This window comes from Mesoplodon bidens (assembly GCF_964165515.1).
Source record: "Mesoplodon bidens genome assembly, contig: HAP1_SCAFFOLD_852, whole genome shotgun sequence".
Taxonomy (NCBI): domain Eukaryota; kingdom Metazoa; phylum Chordata; class Mammalia; order Artiodactyla; family Ziphiidae; genus Mesoplodon; species Mesoplodon bidens.
In genome coordinates, this window is record NW_027672438.1 from 36,051 (window position 1) to 54,625 (window position 18,575).

The window sequence follows — 18,575 nt, forward strand, 5'->3', positions numbered from 1 at the left end:
TTAAATTTGAAAGACTTATTTCCTCACTTTTAAGACTTTATTAGTTTACAAATTACATATCGACCTATGCTAAATATTATACCAACCCATGCTAATGAATTCAGTACAGAAAACAAAAAACACTGCACTCAAGCAAACTACATATATATGTGTGTGTGTGTGTGTGTGTATATATATATATATATATATATATATATATATATATATATACTTAAATGCATTTATATCCTAGCGTGTCTCATAAAGCATTGTGGTAACTCACCGGAATACAAACAATCAAATATAATGGCAAAAGCACTTAATATAAACAGGGCCAAGGAAACATAGACAGAAGATGAAGAAAAGATGAGGGAAATGTGAACAGGAGGAAGTGTAGTTAATCGAGTTGTATGTTTTGACCTTAAGATTCTCTGTGCGGGGACTTCCCTGGTGGCACAGTGGTTGGGAATCCACCTGCCAGTGCAGGGAACATGGGTTTGAGCCCTGGTCAGGGAAGATCCCACCTGCTGCAGAGCAAATAAGCCCGTGTGCCACAACTACTGAGCCTGTGCTCTAGGGTCCATGAGCCACAACTACTGAAGCCCGTGTGCCACAACTACTGAAGTCCCAGCACCTAGCCCGTGCTCCACAACAAGAGAAGCCACAGCAATGAGGAGCCCGCACACCACAACGAAGAGTAGCCCCCACTCGCCCCAACTAGAGACAGCCTGTGTGCCACAACAAAGACCCAACACGGCCAAAAATAAATAATAAATAAATTTATTTAAAAAAAAGATTCTCTGTGGATAAAACAACATGTAAATAATTGGTTACAAAGCCACATTATTTGAAGGTGCCAGACTGCATATTAACAGTCTGACACAAAGGGACAGCACAGGAAAACGATTCAAAGATAGAGATTTTTAAATATTTGCAGTTTGAAACCTTTTAGAGCACGTGTAATGAGCTCGACACACATTTCAACACTCAACATGTTAATCACATGTTCAAAGTATGTCTCAAAGTCATTGGAAATAGCTGTTGTCTCTGTCCCTGATATCCAAAACTGATCTGTGATGTGTAAAACTCAGGAGGTATTGATATCCACTTTTTGGCATCTGAACAGGAAACAAAGTTGTTTCGCAGTGATAATAAAGAATGAAGTAAATGCAAAAGGATACAAAAGACAAAGTACTGAGGGAATGTATTAACAGAACGAGTCAAACTAAATTCTGGTGAACTGGGGCCTACGATTGTACACACTCCATGGAAATACCCCAGCCTAAATACTGGCATAGGAGGAAGGGTACTGCGAAGCCCATCACAGTATAATCCTTTAAAATGTCCCTTTCAAGGTTGGCTCCACTCAACACTGAGTATAGGAAATCTTCCCATCAGGCAGAAACACTGGCTGCCCAATGATTGACCAAGAAATTAACACACTAATGAATAAATGATGCTAATTTATTTCTATCCCTGACAATGGGAAACAGCATACACTCTGTGTCAATGGTATGTCCTCCTTCCCACTTTTCTAAGTGGTAAATTATGTTTTTCCCTTCATTGCTTTATATCATGTGTGGCAGGCATGATGGGAAATGGCTATCAATGGTTCTGTTATTGATTTCTACCTTCCTTTCACTGTGGCTAAAGAAGATACTTTGTATGATTTCAATTTCTTAAAAATGTATTGGTACTTGTATTGTGGCCTAACATATGGTCTTTCCCGGAGAGTGTTCCATGTGTACTTGAGAAAAAGGTGTATTCTGCTGTTGTTGAGTGGAGTGATCTATATACGCTGTTAGGTTTAGTTGGTTAAATGTGTTATTCAGTCCCCCTACCTCTCTACTGATCTTCTGTCTAGATGTGTTTTCCACTATTGAAAGCAAGGTATTGATCTCCAACTATTATTTTAGAACTATCTATTTCTTCCTTCAATTCTGTCAATGTTTGCTTCACATATTTGGGGGTTGTTTGGTACATATATGTTTATAGGTGTTCTATGTTCTTGATAGATTGAACTTGTTATCAACATATAGTGGCCTCCTTTTCCTCTTGTGATAGTTTTTGATTTAAAGTTTATTTTGTGTGATAGTAACATAGCCATCCCAGATCTATCTTCCTTCCTTCCTTCCTTCCTTTCTTTTTCTGTCTCTCTTTCCTTCTTTTTTGTTACTATTTGCATGGGATATTTTATTCTATGCTTTAACTTTCAAGCAACTTGTGTCTTTTGAAATCAAGTGAGATTTTTGCGGACAGCATATACTTGGATTATGGTTGTTTTTAAAGTCCATTCTGCCAATGTTTATCTTTTCATTGGAGAGCTTAATCCACTTACTTTTTCAAAAATTACTGATGAGGAAGAACTTAATTCTGTCTATTTCCTGCTTGTTTTCTGTATGTCTTATGCATTTTTTGCCCCTCATTTACTCCATTACTGACTTCTGTGCTTAGCCGATTTTCTTGTGGTGAACTCTTGATTCCCTTTTCATTTCTTTTTGCATATGGTCTATTGATATTTTCTTTGTGGTTATCAAGAAGATGACATTTACCATTCTAAAGTTAAAACAATATAATTTCAATTGAAACCAACTTCAGTAGCACACAGAAACTCTGTTCCTCTACAGTTCTGTTCCTCCTCTTTACATTATTATTGTCACAAATTACACCTTTTTACTTTGTGAGCCCAATAACATGGATTTATGATTATTTTATACATTTGTTTTTTCAATCATGTAAGAAATAAAAAGTAGAGCTACAAGCCAATAACACAATACTGGCTTTAGTACTTGCCCATGTATTTATCTTTACTGGAGATTTCTATTTCTTTCTACAGCTTCGAGATGCTGTCTAGTGTCCTTTCATTTCAACCTGAAGGTTCAATTTAGCATTTCTCATAGGGCAGTGGTAGGAAGTTGTAAAATAAATGCCCTCAGCCTTTGTTCATCTGGGAATGCGTTAATTTCTCCCTACGTTTTGAAACCAGTTTGGCCAAATATAGAATTCTTGGTGGACAATTTTTTTTCTTTCAGCACTTTAAATATGGCTGGCCTCTTGCTTCCGTGGTTTCATAGAGGAAATTAGCTCTAATCTTTTTGAGGATCCCTGCTTTGTAACAAATTTCTTTTTTCTTTCTCCTTTGGGAGAAAAGATTCTTTCTGTGTCATTTGGCTTCTGAGAGTTTGATTATACTGGTTTTTGCTGTGGGGTTCTTTGAGTTTCTCTTAGTCCTGAAATCAGCCAAAGATTTATAGCAACCAAACACATAGTGAACCAGGGAAGAGGCAATTTGAAAATGGCAGGAAAGCTTTGTGGCATTTTTACTTGCCCTTGCCCCATCCACTGTTAGTGTAGTGATGGTCTTAAAGTGGTGGAGTCTTAATGCAGTGATAGTCTTAAAGTAACAGCAGACCATTCCTAGAATGGGACCCTCAATCCTGCTTCAGGAGGGAGCAGAAGAGACTGTACTCTCAGATTATTATGTGTATCTGTTCTAACCTGTCTGGGAGCTACCTGAAGGACTGACACAAGATGCTTATCTCTGTCTTAGCTAACTTGGAACACAGTCTGGAAAAGCAGCGGTCAATGCTCAAAAAAGTGCAAGTTGAACTAACAAAGCACAGATGGCTGGGGCAGAAGACTGTGCATTGAAATACAGTAGACCACAGAAGATGCAGGAGCCAAAGTTGGGGGAGATTCTTTGGGAAATTAGAACCTACAAAAAGTACACATGTGTCCAGAGAAATTAGGAAAGCCACATGCATACTCGAGATAAGATGCATGTTCTGAAAACACCAGAGGAGTCTCTAAGCTTTTACCATGGGCTGAGCCCTGAACTCAATGCAGGTCAGCTAAATGTTGAAGGAGTGATCCAGCAATCTGCACAATGGGCAGAGGTGTGTGGTTTTGGGTGTGCATGTGGATGTGCTTGTGTGTATTTATTTTTGTTTGTTTTAGGTGCAGGAATTCAAGGAAATCTCTGTCAAAACATTAGCTAAACATGAACTAAAGGAACAGAGACTTCGGTGCATACATACGATAAGGAAAACAGTCATTGCAAAAATAGTTTGGAAAGGTCCCTAAACAAACAGACTACTACAGCCTCCAACAATCAAAAGCCCAGGAAACCCTGGGAAAGTGGGAGAATCTGATTTCCATAGATACCACATTATAATATTTGAAAGACAAATTTTCAACCAAAAAAATCACAAGGTATACAAAGACATGGAAAAGTATGGTCCATTTAAGAAAACAAATTAATTGATGAAACCATCCCTAATGAAGCCCAGACATTTCTCCACTGCATATTCTTGCCTCCTTTGTCATAGATTCATTGACCATAAGTGCATGGGTTTCTTTCTGGGCTCTCTATTCTGTTCCAGTGATCGATGTTTTTGTGCCAGTACCATGCTGTTTTGATTACTGTAGGTTTGTAGCATAGTCTGAAGCCAGGGAGCATGATTCCTCCAGTTGTGTTCTTCTTTCTCAAGACTGTTTTAGCTATTCAGGACCTTTTGTGTTTCCATACAAACTTTAAAATTATTTGTTCTAGGTCTGTGGAAAATGCCCTTGATATGTTGATACAGACTGCATTGAATCCATTGATTTCCTTGGGTATGATAGTCACTTTAACAATATTAATTCTTCCAATCTGTGACCATGGTATATCTTTCCAGCTGTTTGTGTCATCTTTAATTTCTTGTATCAGTGTCATATAGTTCCCTGGGTACAGGTCTTTTACCTCCTTAGGCAGATTTATTCTTCTGTATTTTATTCTTTTTTACGCGATTGTAAATGGGATTGTTTCCTTAATTTCTCTTTCTGATAGTTCACTGTTAGTGTATAGAAATACAGTAGATTTCTAGATATAAATTCTGTATCCTACAAATTTACCAAGTTCATTTTTGAGCTCTAATAATTTTTGGATGGTGTCTTTCAGATTTTCTATGGATCATGCCATCTGCAAACAGTGACAGTTTTACTTTTTCCTCTCCATTTTGGAGTCCTTTTATTTATTGACTTTTCTTGTCTGATTGCTGTGGCTAGGACTTCCAAAAGTACCTTCAATAAAAGTGGTGAGAGTGGGCATCCTTGTCTTGTTCCTGATCTTAGGGGAAATGCTTTCAGCTTTTCACCATTGAGTATGTTAGCTATGAGCTTGTCGTATATGGCCTTTATTATGTTGAGGTATGTGTTCCCTCTATGCCCACTTTCTGGAGAGTTTTTACCATGAATGGATATTGAATTTTTTTCAAAAGCTTTTTTTTCATCTATTGAGATAATCATATGGTTTTTAGTCTTCAATTTGTTACTGTGATGATAAGAGACCTAAGAGAGCTACAGAGGCTAAGTGACCTATCCTTCCCTGAATGGGTAGGTATCCTTGTTCTGCCTTCTAATTGAGTTAGTATCTGAGTAAAGAACTGCCAGGTGTCATTTAGTTCACAATACACTGTTGTGGCAATATAGAAATGAATTTGTCTAAATCATTTGGCTTTTCTAAATTATAGTAAATGAATATACTGAATGAATACTTCAACTTAAGGAAATGCTCTTAAAGATATATTAATGTAGGCACTTCAGCGGAGAATTGAAAACAAAACAAATAATTCAGGTAAAATTAAAGTACACTCAGTTGTATCCAGTTTCCTCTTGTAAATCTCTCTTTTTCATTTGAGTGGACAGTCACTGGAGAATATCTGACTTGGGGCTAAGGAAATCTAAGCCTTCTTGGCCACACTGTATTCTCTTATGTCGTTTAATAAAGACACCAGTTGGGTTGCTGAAAAAATAGTGGGAAAAATCAATGCCTCACATCCAAAGGGCAGCTCTTGAAAATATGTGGATTGTTGTAGTCATTTTGCTCTTCTGGCCTCAGAAGTTCTAATCTTAACCTTAGCCCCTCATGCAGAGAGACTTTTTAAACCAATTCACACATTACTCATTATGTGACTGTTGAATAAGAGAAACCCAGCTCTTTTCCTGTGCTTTCAAGCAGTTATCTTCTTCAAAACTTTGTTTGGATTGTTATACCTTAACCTTGCCTGGCAAGGGACTTATGGGAAGGTTGTTATTGTTTGAAAGTTTGGTGCCAGTATCTGCAAAGAAAGAAGAAAGTAAAGAAGGAAAGGTGTGTTTATCAAACATCCCAATAGTGAAAGTGTGTGAAAGCAACTTTTGAAAAAGTGAATCTGTCAGAGTTCAGCCGTATTATTACATTTTATTTTATTCATTGAACATAAATAATTATCAGTGAATCCTTTCTAGATTTTCTAGTTTCCCAAAGTTCCCTGTATTCACATTCTAAGGTGAAAAATGGTATTTTAAGTCACTGCTCTCCACCTTATATTATTTATAATCACTCCTCATGACCTCTTCCTTCAAAGAAACGTGATCCTGAGAAGTGTCCTTTGTTTGTCTTTGTGGAATAAGTGATGGGGATGCATCCTGGAGACCTGTGAGATGTTTAAATTGTGGCCTAATGAAACTAGGATGGAGAGTTCTGGAAAGATCTGGAAAGATGGCTGGTAGAGTGTGGTCAGATGTGGGAGAAGAGACGCGTACCGAGAGAGGGAGAGGAAATTTTCAGAGGGAGACAATTAAACAAATAATTCAATAAGTTTTGTTGTGTGGTGTGGGATGCAAGCCTTTCTCTCCCCCTTTCCTTCACAATCTCTTTGTTAAAGACTGTGTTTTTCATTAGTTTTACTAAGATAGGATTTGCCGTTTTCTTTGGATACTGAGAATGGACCCATGGAAACAGTTACATTTGGGTTATCTCTGACTATCTTTAATGAAGAACATAAATATTGGCCACACTATCTATGCACATGCTATCACCATGCCTTTTTTGTTCTCTGTTCATATATCTAAGTCCTCTTCTTTGAGGTCAATCTCAAATCTCATCTGAAATGTACATTTATTGATAGATTCAAGCCATAATGAACTGTCCCTTCTTTGTGCTCCTTAGGCTCTGATTATTTATAAAAACTCATTTTTGAACTTAGACCCTGTCCAATATGATATATTACTTATTTCATCAGCATATGTTATATCCTCAACACAGTTATAAGCTTTTGTGGGGCTGGGATCATACATTCTGTAATTTTTCTCAGTACTTACACTTACTTTGATAGAAAGCGCATTCATTCATCTAAACATCATTTATTGAGTGTTAATTAAATGTCTCAACTCAGTCAATATTGTTTGAGTGAATGCATGCATGAATGAGGGAGTATGCAATAGGTAGCCTAATGTACCGCCCGATGTGAAAAAACCAAAAGCATAAACACAAAAGCAAGCCGAAAAGTGGCCCAGGACTTTCTGTAAAATATCCTGCTTTTGTTGGATGAGGCCATGAAAATCAAGATGCTCCTGAAAGGTCTTAAGAGCTGACCAAGAATAGTAAACAATTGAAATTCTCTCAGGCTTATTCAACCCTATCACTGGACACATTTATAGCTCTCAGGAATGTTATTAAAAGAAGAGATTAATAAAGCTTTTATAGATGAGTTGATAAATCTCTAAACATTTAAATCTTCATTTCCTCCTAGGTTTCTCTAGTTTGGGTTTCCAAAAGATTTCAAGAAACCACAGGATAATTAAAAAATTAGACATTATCTTTCTTACCTTCATGTTTTTTGATGGTAAACACATTTTATTTTCTCCATAGTGCTGCCCAATTTCCACCAGTACAGTTCTTAAGTGAATTTTGCTCTGGATGGTGGGATATATAAGATGTAAATGAATTGTTTGTATATGTTTTAGAATTCTTCTAAAGGGCCTGGCCATGGAAATGCATTGAATCTTACTTAAATAAGTAAAGGAACTTCCTCAGAATTATTATTTTATTCTGGTTAGGATACTCTCTGCCCTGGTTTGTTAAAATTTCCCTCTAGAGTGGTTTTAATTTTGTTTCTGATAGGGTCCTAGGATTTATTGCCACACCCATCCTGCATCTGGTTTTCTTTGAATTCCTCTCCTTGCAGTTTCTGATTCATACAGGGCCTTACAGGTTAGTGACAACCTGGCCATCACAACTCTGGGAAGGACAGGCCTACTTTTCAGAGGTGCTGATGTTTTCTGTACCTGAAGGTTTTCAAGAGATATCAATCTTCCTCACCACCTCCCTTGGCCCTCTTAATGGACTAAGCAGTTCCTCATGAAAGTTCTGTAGGATATCTGTACTAACTTCTCCATATTGTTCCATCCTGAGTCTAAATTCCTGGCCTCAAGGTAATGTTAGATTTCTAGCTCCAGCCCCTATGTACATAAGGCCTCTACTAAGGAACAGAACGCATACACATCAGTCTGCTCTTATTTCTCTGGATTTAATTTCTCTGTTACTTTCTGAAACATGCAGGTGCTCCTTTCTTTCTTTTAATCTCAGCTATGTGCTTTTAACATTTTGAAAACTGACCCAGAATTTACATGTGTCTCCAGTAAGAGTACATTAAATTGAGCTTAGTCTGCTCTTCTACTGGCATATTTGAGATCCAAATAATTTGCTACTTAACTGGATTCAGTTACCTGTATATTTCAGGCACCTAAAACTCACCATGTTCCAAATTTCCCCCTTTATAGTTAGTAATTTTCTTGGGAATCTGGATAACATTAGATGGAATAAAGTTAGTGAGTGGCCCAGGATTGCCTGAAATTTTGTTTGTCAGAGTGGCCAGGGAAAGTTAAGCAAAGAAGCAAACCAAATGAAAAACAGAATCACATTATTATGGCTGAGACAAGATTCCATGCAGAACTCTCTGTAGAGCTGGGTTGGGTCATAACTTATGCCAGAGCTCTAGGTGGGGTTGACACCATCTCATGCCAAGCTCTCAGTTCTGGGCTAATGTCATCTCTGGTCCACTCTATGGAGTGGAAACTTTGGAGGAATGGCCAATGTGTTCCACAGTGTAGGAAGAGGGAAATTGTGAACGTTACTTTCTAAATTGTGGAGGAACTAACCACTGTAAATGTGCCTTGAACTATGGTGTTTAATTTGACCAGTCAGATCAATGACTTTCCCCTTGAATGAAATGCTGCTACGTATATGAGCAGAAAAACAAAACTGGTATAAGGAATAGATAGCTAGTGGGAAGCAGCCGCATAGCCCAGGAAGATCAGCTCTGTGCTTTGTGACCACCTAGAGGGGTGACATAGGGCGGGTGGGAGGGAGGGAGTTGCAAGAGGGAAGAGATATGGGGACATATGTATATGTATAACTGATTTACTTTGTTAGAAAGTGGAAACTAACACACCATTGTAAAGCAATTATACTCCAATGAAGATGTTTAAAAAAAAACTAGTGTAAGGAGCTGGAGAGACTGGGAGTCTTATTTTCCCAGCAATTAACTTTTCCTCGACCATGACCTTCCTTTTGAGTCTCCTAGACCTTGGGGATGATAGCAACCCCTTGGGTTGGGGGATGGCAACCCCATCTTCACTAGAACCTCTATAGTTAACTTTGATTTTTCCCACACCGTCTATCCATCCCATGTATGCAGTCAGACATTTGATCTTGGACTTTTACTGACAAAATATCCTTGAATATAACCATTTCTTTTCACTGCCACTGCTACTGCTTTTGTCACTGCCTTAACTAGAGCTTTAACTTTAAGTTCTTTATATAAATATCTAAATATCTATATATAAATAAAATATACAAATAAATAAAATGTAATATTAATTTTGATGATTTAAAAGTCTTTTCTTGATAAAGACTTTTCCTGATAAATATACACAATATCTTATATAAATATTTGTGTATTATCTGTTCTTTTCTTAGAATTTTAGTCATATGATTCTATCTCTTGGTATGTCTAGAACTTTTTGATTGAATGCTGACTATTTTATTTGGCTTTTAAAATTTTTCTCAGTGGAAATGTTGTTTTGCTTCAAAATATTTTACTCTACCTGGAAGTAGCAAATCTTCAAATTACAATTTGTTAAATGCTTTGAAATATCAATACTATAGGTGTCACAAAATCTAGAAAAATGACATTTGAAAATTAACTACTGCCAGATGTGTCTCTATAAAACTTTTTCCCCACTCTTGTAGCTATATATTCTTTAACTGCCTCCTGTTTTAGAAATAAAATTGTAAGAAATAAACTTTGTAGTTTATAGACATAGATTTCTTTTCACATGGTTGATTAGAGTTTGCTTTTAGTTATTAATAGTTTAGAAAAGTTTATTTCAGCATCACAATTTATTATTGATAATGTCGCATTAATGTTCATTGTTAACTTTGAGAAAACCTCTATGGATTACTTCCTCATAAATATTTACTATTATAAATGCATTACTGATTTCAGTACTGCTATAGGTTTGTGCATTACAGGAATTCTGATAAAATACTCATTGACACCATTCCATTACACACATTATTGATGGGGTATATTCTTTTATTTCTTTCTTTATTTATTTTTGACTGTGTTGTGTCTTCGTTGCTGTGCGCAGGCTTTCTCTAGTTGCAGCGACTGGGGGATACTCTTTGTTGCGGTGTGCAGGCTTCTTATTGTGGTGGCTTCTCTTGTTGCAAAGCACAGGCTCTAGGCAGACAAGCTTCAGTAGTTGTGGCTCGCAGGCTCAGTAGTTGTGGCTCACGGGCTCTAGAGCGAAGGCCCCATAGTCGTGGCACACGGTCTTAGTTGTTCCGCGGCATGTGGGATCTTCCCGGACCAGGGCTCGAACCCGTGTCCCCTGCATTGGCAGGTGACTTCCTAACCACTGTGCCATCAGGGAAGCCCCTGGAGTATATTGGGTTTTTTTTTTTTTTTGCGGTATGCTGGCCTCTCACTGTTGTGGCCTCTCCCCGTTGTGGGGCACAGGCTCCGGACATGCAGGCTCAGTGGCCATGGCTCACGGGCCTAGCTGCTACGTGGCATATGGGATCTTCCCGGACTGGGGCACGAACCCGTGTCCCCTGCATCGGCAGGCAGACTCTCAACCACTGCACCACCAGGGAAGCCCTGGGGTATATTCTTGACAGAAGGAAATTTCCGTTTTGACTAAGCATTGAAGAAAACTGAATCTTTGACTTATCCTTCACATGCCTGATGATTGAAATAATTTTCCACAGAATAACTTCTGGTTTTATACTTTTCAGTTCTTTTTTTCTTCTTCAAACGCACATGCTTTGAGAGCTGTGAAGTGCAAGACATGGCTATATTGTAAGGTGGTTTTTGTCCTTACGCTTCTGTGTCTTGTGCTAGTTAAGTCAGTAGAGTAGTCAGTAAGAGTACTGGAAGTTATTCCTGTAATGGGATATTATATAGTCAGTTACATATGGTGGTGTCTGAAAATCACATAATAGCCTCACTTAAAACATCTCCTTAGCCAGATTTCAAGAAAGCCTGTGACCAATCCAATATGATCCAACATAGCAGAATATGATAGAAGGAAAATTGACAAAGAAATAGACGCTGGACTTACCTGATGGAAATAAAAATATCTCACTTTTGACAATTTTGCAAAAACCTATAATGACATGAACTAATTTCTAGGGTTCTTCGTAGGACCTAAAAAGGAACCCATAGAGTTGTGGAACAACAATAGAAGCTACTGTGATGAGAAGCCCGGACACCGCAACAAAGAGTAGCCCCCACTCGCCGCAACTAGAGAAAGCCTGCACGCAGCACTGAAGACCCAACGCAGCCAAGATAAAAATAAATAAATAAATAAAAATAAATTTATCTTTTAAAAAGTGATACTCAGGTTTGAGGCATGAGAAATTTGATGAGGAGAAATTAGCTAATGTTTGCAGAACTTTTAAAATATCAAACTCAGTCTCTAAGATTTTAGCATTCTATACAACATCGGTTACTTATTAGTGGTTTGGGAAGGCCAATTTAAAATTTTCTCATCTTACTGTATTGAAATTCACGGCCCTAATGTTCTCCACGTTGACTATATGAATGATGAAGAAAAGTCAATCATGTATTTCATTTCCAACTGGACAGAAAACAATATTTTGAAAAGTGTTTGGCCTACTGACTTTTGATTTCTTCTAAGGCAAATGGATAGGTAATTTTTATTCCCTGATTAGGAGAAAAATGGAGGAAGAGGGCAGGGTTAAGAATTAAGATTTCAAGAGCATGAGAGGTAGATGGCCAACCATAGTTCCTAAGGTTCGGTGCCTGTAACTGTTGCCGCTGCTTAAGCGTGCCAAAGCAGTGGTACGGCTGCTGCGCTCGTGTTTGCTACCACTAGAAACATTCTTGCCAGTAGTGGCGGCAGCGGGACTCAATTACTCCCTTTTTTCACTCTCTCCAGAAGCTCCAGATGGCGTCTTCCGTGGGCAACGTGGCCGACAGCACAGAACCAACGAAACGTATGCTTTCCTTCCAAGGGTTAGCTGAGCTGGCACATCGAGAATATCAGGCAGGAGATTTTGAGACAGCTGAGAGACACTGCATGCAGCTCTGGAGACAAGAGCCAGGCAATACTGGTGTACTTTTATTACTTTCATCTATACACTTCCAGTGTCGAAGGCTGGACAGATCTGCCCACTTTAGTACTCTGGCAATTAAACAGAACCCTCTTCTGGCAGAAGCCTATTCGAATTTGGGGAATGTGTACAAGGAAAGAGGGCAGTTGCAGGAAGCAACTGAGCATTACCGGCATGCATTGCGTCTCAAACCAGATTTCATCGATGGTTATATTAACCTGGCAGCCGCTTTGGTAGCAGCAGGCGACATGGAAGGAGCAGTACAAGCTTACGTCTCTGCTCTTCAGTACAATCCTTCTTTGTACTGTGTTCGCAGTGACCTGGGGAACCTGCTCAAAGCCCTGGGTGGCTTAGAAGAAGCCAAGGCATGTTATTTGAAAGCAATTGAGATGCAACCGAACTTTGCAGTAGCTTGGAGTAATCTTGGCTGTGTTTTCAATGCACAAGGGGAGATTTGGCTTGCAATTCATCACTTTGAAAAGGCTGTCACCCTTGACCCCAATTTTCTGGATGCTTATATCAATTTAGGAAATGTCTTCAATGAGGCACGGATTTTTGACAGAGCTGTGGCAGCTTACCTTCGTGCCCTAAGCTTGAGTCCAAATCATGCAGTGGTACATGGCAACCTGGCTTGTGTATACTATGAGCAAGGCCTGATGGATCTGGCAATAGACACCTACAGGCGAGCTATTGAATTGCAACCACATTTCCCTGATGCTTACTGCAACCTAGCCAACGCTCTCAAAGAGAAGGGCAGTGTTGCTGAAGCAGAAGATTGTTATCATACAGCTCTCCGGCTGTGTCCCCGCCATGCAGACTCTCTGAATAACCTAGCCAATATCAAAGGAGAACAGGGAAACAGTGAAGAGGCAGTTCGCTTGTATCGTAAAGCATTAGAGCTCTGCCCAGACTTTGCTGATGCCCATTCAAATTTAGCAAGTGTATTGAAGCAGCAGGGAAAACTGCACGAAGCTCTGATGCATTATAAGGAGGCTATTCGAATCAGTCCTACCTTTGCTGATGCGTACTGTAATATGGGAAACACTCTATGGGATATGCAGGATGTTCAGGGAGCCTTAGAGTGTTATACTCGTGCCGTGCAGATCAACCCTGCATTTGCGGATGCCCACAGCAATCTGGCTTCCATTCACCAGGATTCAGGGAATATTCCAGAAGCAATTGCTTCTTATCGCACTGTTCTGAAGCTTCAACCTGATTTTCCTGACGCTTATTGTAATTTGGCTCATTGCCTGCAGGTTGTCTGTGATTGGACAGACTATGATGAGCGAATGAAGAAGTTGGTCAGCATTGTGGCTGACCAGTTGGAGAAGAATAGGTTGCCTTCTGTGCAGCCTCATCATAGTATGCTCTATCCTCTTCCTCATGGCTTCAGGAAGGCTATTGCTGAGAGGCATGGGAACCTCTGCTTGGCTAATATAAGTGCCCTTCATAAACCACCGTATGAACATCCAAAAGACTTGAAGCTCAGTGACGGTCGACTGCATGTAGGATACGTGAGTTCTGACTTTGGGAACCATCCTACTTCTCACCTTATGCAGTCTATTCCAGGCATTCACAATTCTGATAAATTTGAGATATTCTGTCATGCCCTGAGCCCACATGATGGCACAAACTTCCGAGCGAAGGTGATGGCAGAAGCCAATCATTTCACTGATCTTTCTCAGATTCCATGCAATGGGAAAGCAGCTGATCGCATCCATCAAGATGGTATACACATCCTTGTAAATATGAATGGTTATACCAGGGGTGCTCGAAATGAACTCTTTGCTCTCAGGCCAGCTCCTATTCAGGCAATGTGGCTGGGGTACCCTGGGACTAGTGGCGTGCTTTTCATGGATTATATCATCACTGATCAGGAAACGTCACCTGCTGAAGTTGCTGAGCAGTATTCTGAGAAACTGGCTTATATGCCCCATACGTTCTTTATTGGTGATCATGCTAATATGTTCCCGCACCTGAAGAAAAAAGCCGTCATCGATTTTAAGTCCAATGGGCACATTTATGACAATCGGATTGTGCTGAATGGCATCGGCCTCCAAGCATTTCTTGATAGTCTATCAGATGTGCAAATAGTCAAGATGAAATGTCCTGATGGAGAAGACAACACAGACAGCAGTAATACAGCTCTTAATATGCCTGTCATTCCTATGAATACTGTTGCAGAAGCAGTTATTGAAATGATTAACAGAGGACAAATTCAGATTACAATAAATGGATTCAGTATTAGCAATGGCCTGGCAACTACCCTGATCAACAATAAGGCTGCCACTGGAGAGGAGGTTCCCCGTACCATTATTGTAACCACACGTTCTCAGTATGGGTTACCAGAAGATGCCATTGTGTACTGTAACTTTAATCAGTTATACAAAATTGACCCATCTACTTTGCAGATGTGGGCAAATATTCTGAAGCGTGTTCCCAATAGTGTACTGTGGCTGTTGCGTTTTCCAGCAGCAGGAGAAGCTAATATTCAACAGTACGCACAAAATATGGGCCTTCCCCCGAACCGTATCATTTTTTCCCCTGTTGCTCCTAAAGAGGAACATGTTCGGAGAGGCCAGCTGGCTGATGTCTGCTTGGACACTCCACTCTGTAATGGCCACACCACAGGGATGGATGTCCTTTGGGCAGGGACCCCCATGGTGACTATGCCAGGAGAGACTCTTGCTTCCCGAGTTGCAGGTTCCCAGCTCACTTGTTTAGGCTGTCTTGAGCTGATTGCTAAAAATCGGCAAGAATATGAAGAGATAGCTGTGAAACTGGGAACTGATCTCGAATACCTGAAGAAAATTCGTGGCAAAGTCTGGAAGCAGAGAACATCTAGCCCTCTGTTCAACACCAAACAATACACAATGGAACTAGAGCGGCTCTATCTACACATGTGGGAGCATTATGCAGCTGGCAACAAACCTGATCACATGATTAAGCCTGTTGAAGTCACTGAGTCGGCCTAAATAATGACTGTGTGCCCAGGAGAATTACCCCTGTAGCTGAGCCTCAACCTTCTGGGGGAAAGGAAACTACTTTTTCAATAGCATGGTGCAGATGGGTGACAGACAATGATAAGGAATAGCACAGCCAGACTTGATTCCTGCATGATCACGATAGGGAGAGACCCAAGAGATGCGAAACTGCTGTTCCACAAGGAGTCTCCATCGAATTTTGCAGCAGCCAGGTGTCTGGAAGGTCTGGAAGGTAAGTCTGGAAGGTCTGATCTCCCTTGGTCTTCCAGGGGATGGATGGTTAGTGTGGAAGGGAGATAGAGATTGCCCGGCCGTTTTGTGATTATCACGGATTGATTGAGTCTTCTGAATTAATTTTTTTCTTTCTATTTTGGGTATTGGAGCTTTTAAAAATGTTTGGTTTCAGGTATTTTTATTCATGTGAAGTGTATATGATTCTCTTGAGATAAGGTTTTAGGCTAAAATATTCCTTGTTTTAGTTTCTGAACTCTACCGATAAATGGGGACTTTGCTGGTGTAGTCTTTTTATAGGTTTTATAAACCACTTGAGCCTCTATCAGTCACTTTAGTGTCTGACATAACGTTTGGAACTCTCAGTGCTTTGTTGGTCTGTAGATGATGGCTTCAATTCTTTTTCTGGTCCGTTTCCTTCTTCCCTTCCCCCCACTTTAAAAATTCTCCTGTAACTTGGCTAACAAAATACCAAGTGTGATTCAAAACCTCCCAGAGTGTTTCTCTTCAACACATCATCTGGTGCCAAATGAAGATTGTTAGGAGTGCTTATTAATTATGAAGGGCACAGTTGTGGTACTGTCACTGACGATAATAATAATGGATTTTTGGCCTAGAGTTTTGACCTATTTCACCAGTGTTTTACCATTGACTGCCCCTCTATGCTGCTTCCAAAAGTGAGAGTGTGTGATAAGATTTTTACTTTCATTTCTAAAGTTTGTTTTTTTTAGGTGAGTCCTGTTCTTCCTTTTTCTTTCAGCAGAAATGAAATCCCAGGTAAGTATAAGTATTCAAATATTTGATCAGTAAGTCACAGTTATCTCCAGTACATTAAATAACTTTCATCAAAAAACATGTTATAGGTGAAAAGCTCTGAAGGACCAGCTATGTATATGATAATTATGTTTCAGGCCTTCTAGGGTATTATATATAATAACTTGTCTTCTGGTCGTGGTCTTGAAGTCTTTATGGATTCAGCCTCAGTAGTAGCGAACTGCACTGCTACTTGGTTTGGAGTACAAATTAGACTTTAGCCTTCCTGGAGGTTGAGTTTTTGGTATTGAAAACCATAGGAATGAAATTATTGTATTTCATCAAAGGATCGAGGGCTTGAGGCTTAAACAAGCCAACATATGTGTGGGAAGCAGTCAGCCTTGAGAGCAGGCTACGGACATGCCAGGCATGCCGCCGCTGCTCGAAGGGACTGTCCCTACTTGTTCCCCTCCTTGTTCCATTCCACGGGAGATAAATCACCAGGGCCCAGAAATCAGAAAGAATGTAAAATGAGACAAGCCAATCTGTCTCCACCCTGCACGTGCAGGTTATTTTGGATGATTCTGGGTTTATGGGTTTTCTCCCAGGGAAGTTAACCTTGAGCCGAGACAGTCATTAGATAATGTAAACCACCGTCTGGCAACCTTCCCTTTTCTAGTCGATATAATCTGCAACTGTAACATAATAAAACTTGCCTTGCAACCATCAGTTGTCTTGGTCCTTCTGACCCCATTCGTCGGTGCTACTTCAGTTCCTTACCCCGTCCCTTCTGACCCTGGGCGGTGAAATCCTCTTTCTGAGGCTGGTCCGTGACACATATGAATATGTTTTTGTCTTGCTGTACTACACATATTCTGTCTAGTAACAGATATTTTGTCTGCTATTAGTGTTTTAGATTATGTCTTTCCAAAGCGCTGAGGCAGTGCACCTATTTTGAAGTTGTAGCTGATGCCTGAACGTATCCTAGCTGACAAATTATTGATTAATAAAAACATGAATTTCTGAAAGATTTGTACTGTTAACCAAAATCTGGGCAAGGAGTCTCAAATGTAATTCTTAGCCAGAGTTACATGTTAATGAACCATTTAACAGTGTAAATCAAGGAACATCAATGTAGGGATTTCTTTTCATTTATTTCTTACCTGCTTGAAATATCAGTTAAAGGTTGCCAGCTTGGTTGCAGATGAACAGACATTTGAAGTTCCCCGAACTACTTAATGTGGAATAGGATACTAGACTTCCAACGCCCTCAAGGCTGTGACCTTGCAGCCATTTTACATAGCACATCATCCTCCTATAGGGATGAACCTTTCCCTGGCCCGAAAAGTAGCCACTCCGTTGAAGCTTTGCTTATTGTAACAGGCTTTTGTTTCCAGGTTACATGTCTGTGGAAGACTTAATTCTGAATAGAGATATAGATATTACTGGAAACTAATTGTTTTTGCTATTATACTCTGCTTTATCAAAAAAGTAAAACATTTAAATTGTGCTACAAAAATTCAGATGTTGTCTTGCAATATTTAAACAATAAATGAATGAATTGCCCTTTAAAAAAGAATTAAGCAGTTAGTTAAGCTGTTGGTCCCACATCAGACAAATTATCCTTATATCTTCTGTCAATTTTGTTAACAGAGGCTGTTATTTTATTAATCCTTATGATCCCGTGATTCTTTCTTTCATGTTTCGGGGCACAGCAGGTGAGAGAGTGGGTTTGTTAAGCTGGGTGGGTTTATCCTTCTTTTATGCGTTTATTCAATTTTATGTTCATTTACTTATTGTATACATATGGCAATAGAAGCTGCTAAGGCAATCATTGCTATTCTGCAAAACAACAAGGCACAGAAGCAGATGTCTTATTTCCGAGATTTCTCCCCCCGGGATTATTATGATTAAAGATCCTTTCCCCCCACTCCCTGGAGAGAACAAGGGGCTGCTTGCTGGAGGATTTTTAATGACTTGGGGAAAGGCTCAAATATCCCCCCATTATGGTAATCCACCCCAGGGGCAAACCCCACAAGAATATTATGAATTTATTTTATTTTTCTATCCTTGCAAAGGTAATACTCAGCTCATTAGAATATGAAAACTATACTGTCAAATTTCAGAATTACATGGATGAAGAAAATCACCAAAGTGGCATCATATCATGTGTGTTATAGTTG

The 18,575-nt window shown here is 39.5% G+C and overlaps 1 protein-coding gene across 1 annotated transcript; it reads left to right on the top strand.

Moving 5' to 3' along the window:
• Nucleotides 1–12,140: 12,140 nt before the first annotated feature.
• On the top strand, nucleotides 12,141–15,447 carry LOC308610208 (UDP-N-acetylglucosamine--peptide N-acetylglucosaminyltransferase 110 kDa subunit-like). Its single transcript, XM_081259438.1, has one exon. It carries the CDS (start codon nucleotides 12,259–12,261, stop codon nucleotides 15,397–15,399), a length of 3,141 nt encoding a protein of 1,046 aa, XP_081115564.1. The 5' UTR covers nucleotides 12,141–12,258; the 3' UTR covers nucleotides 15,400–15,447.
• The last annotated feature ends 3,128 nt before the right edge of the window (nucleotides 15,448–18,575 follow it).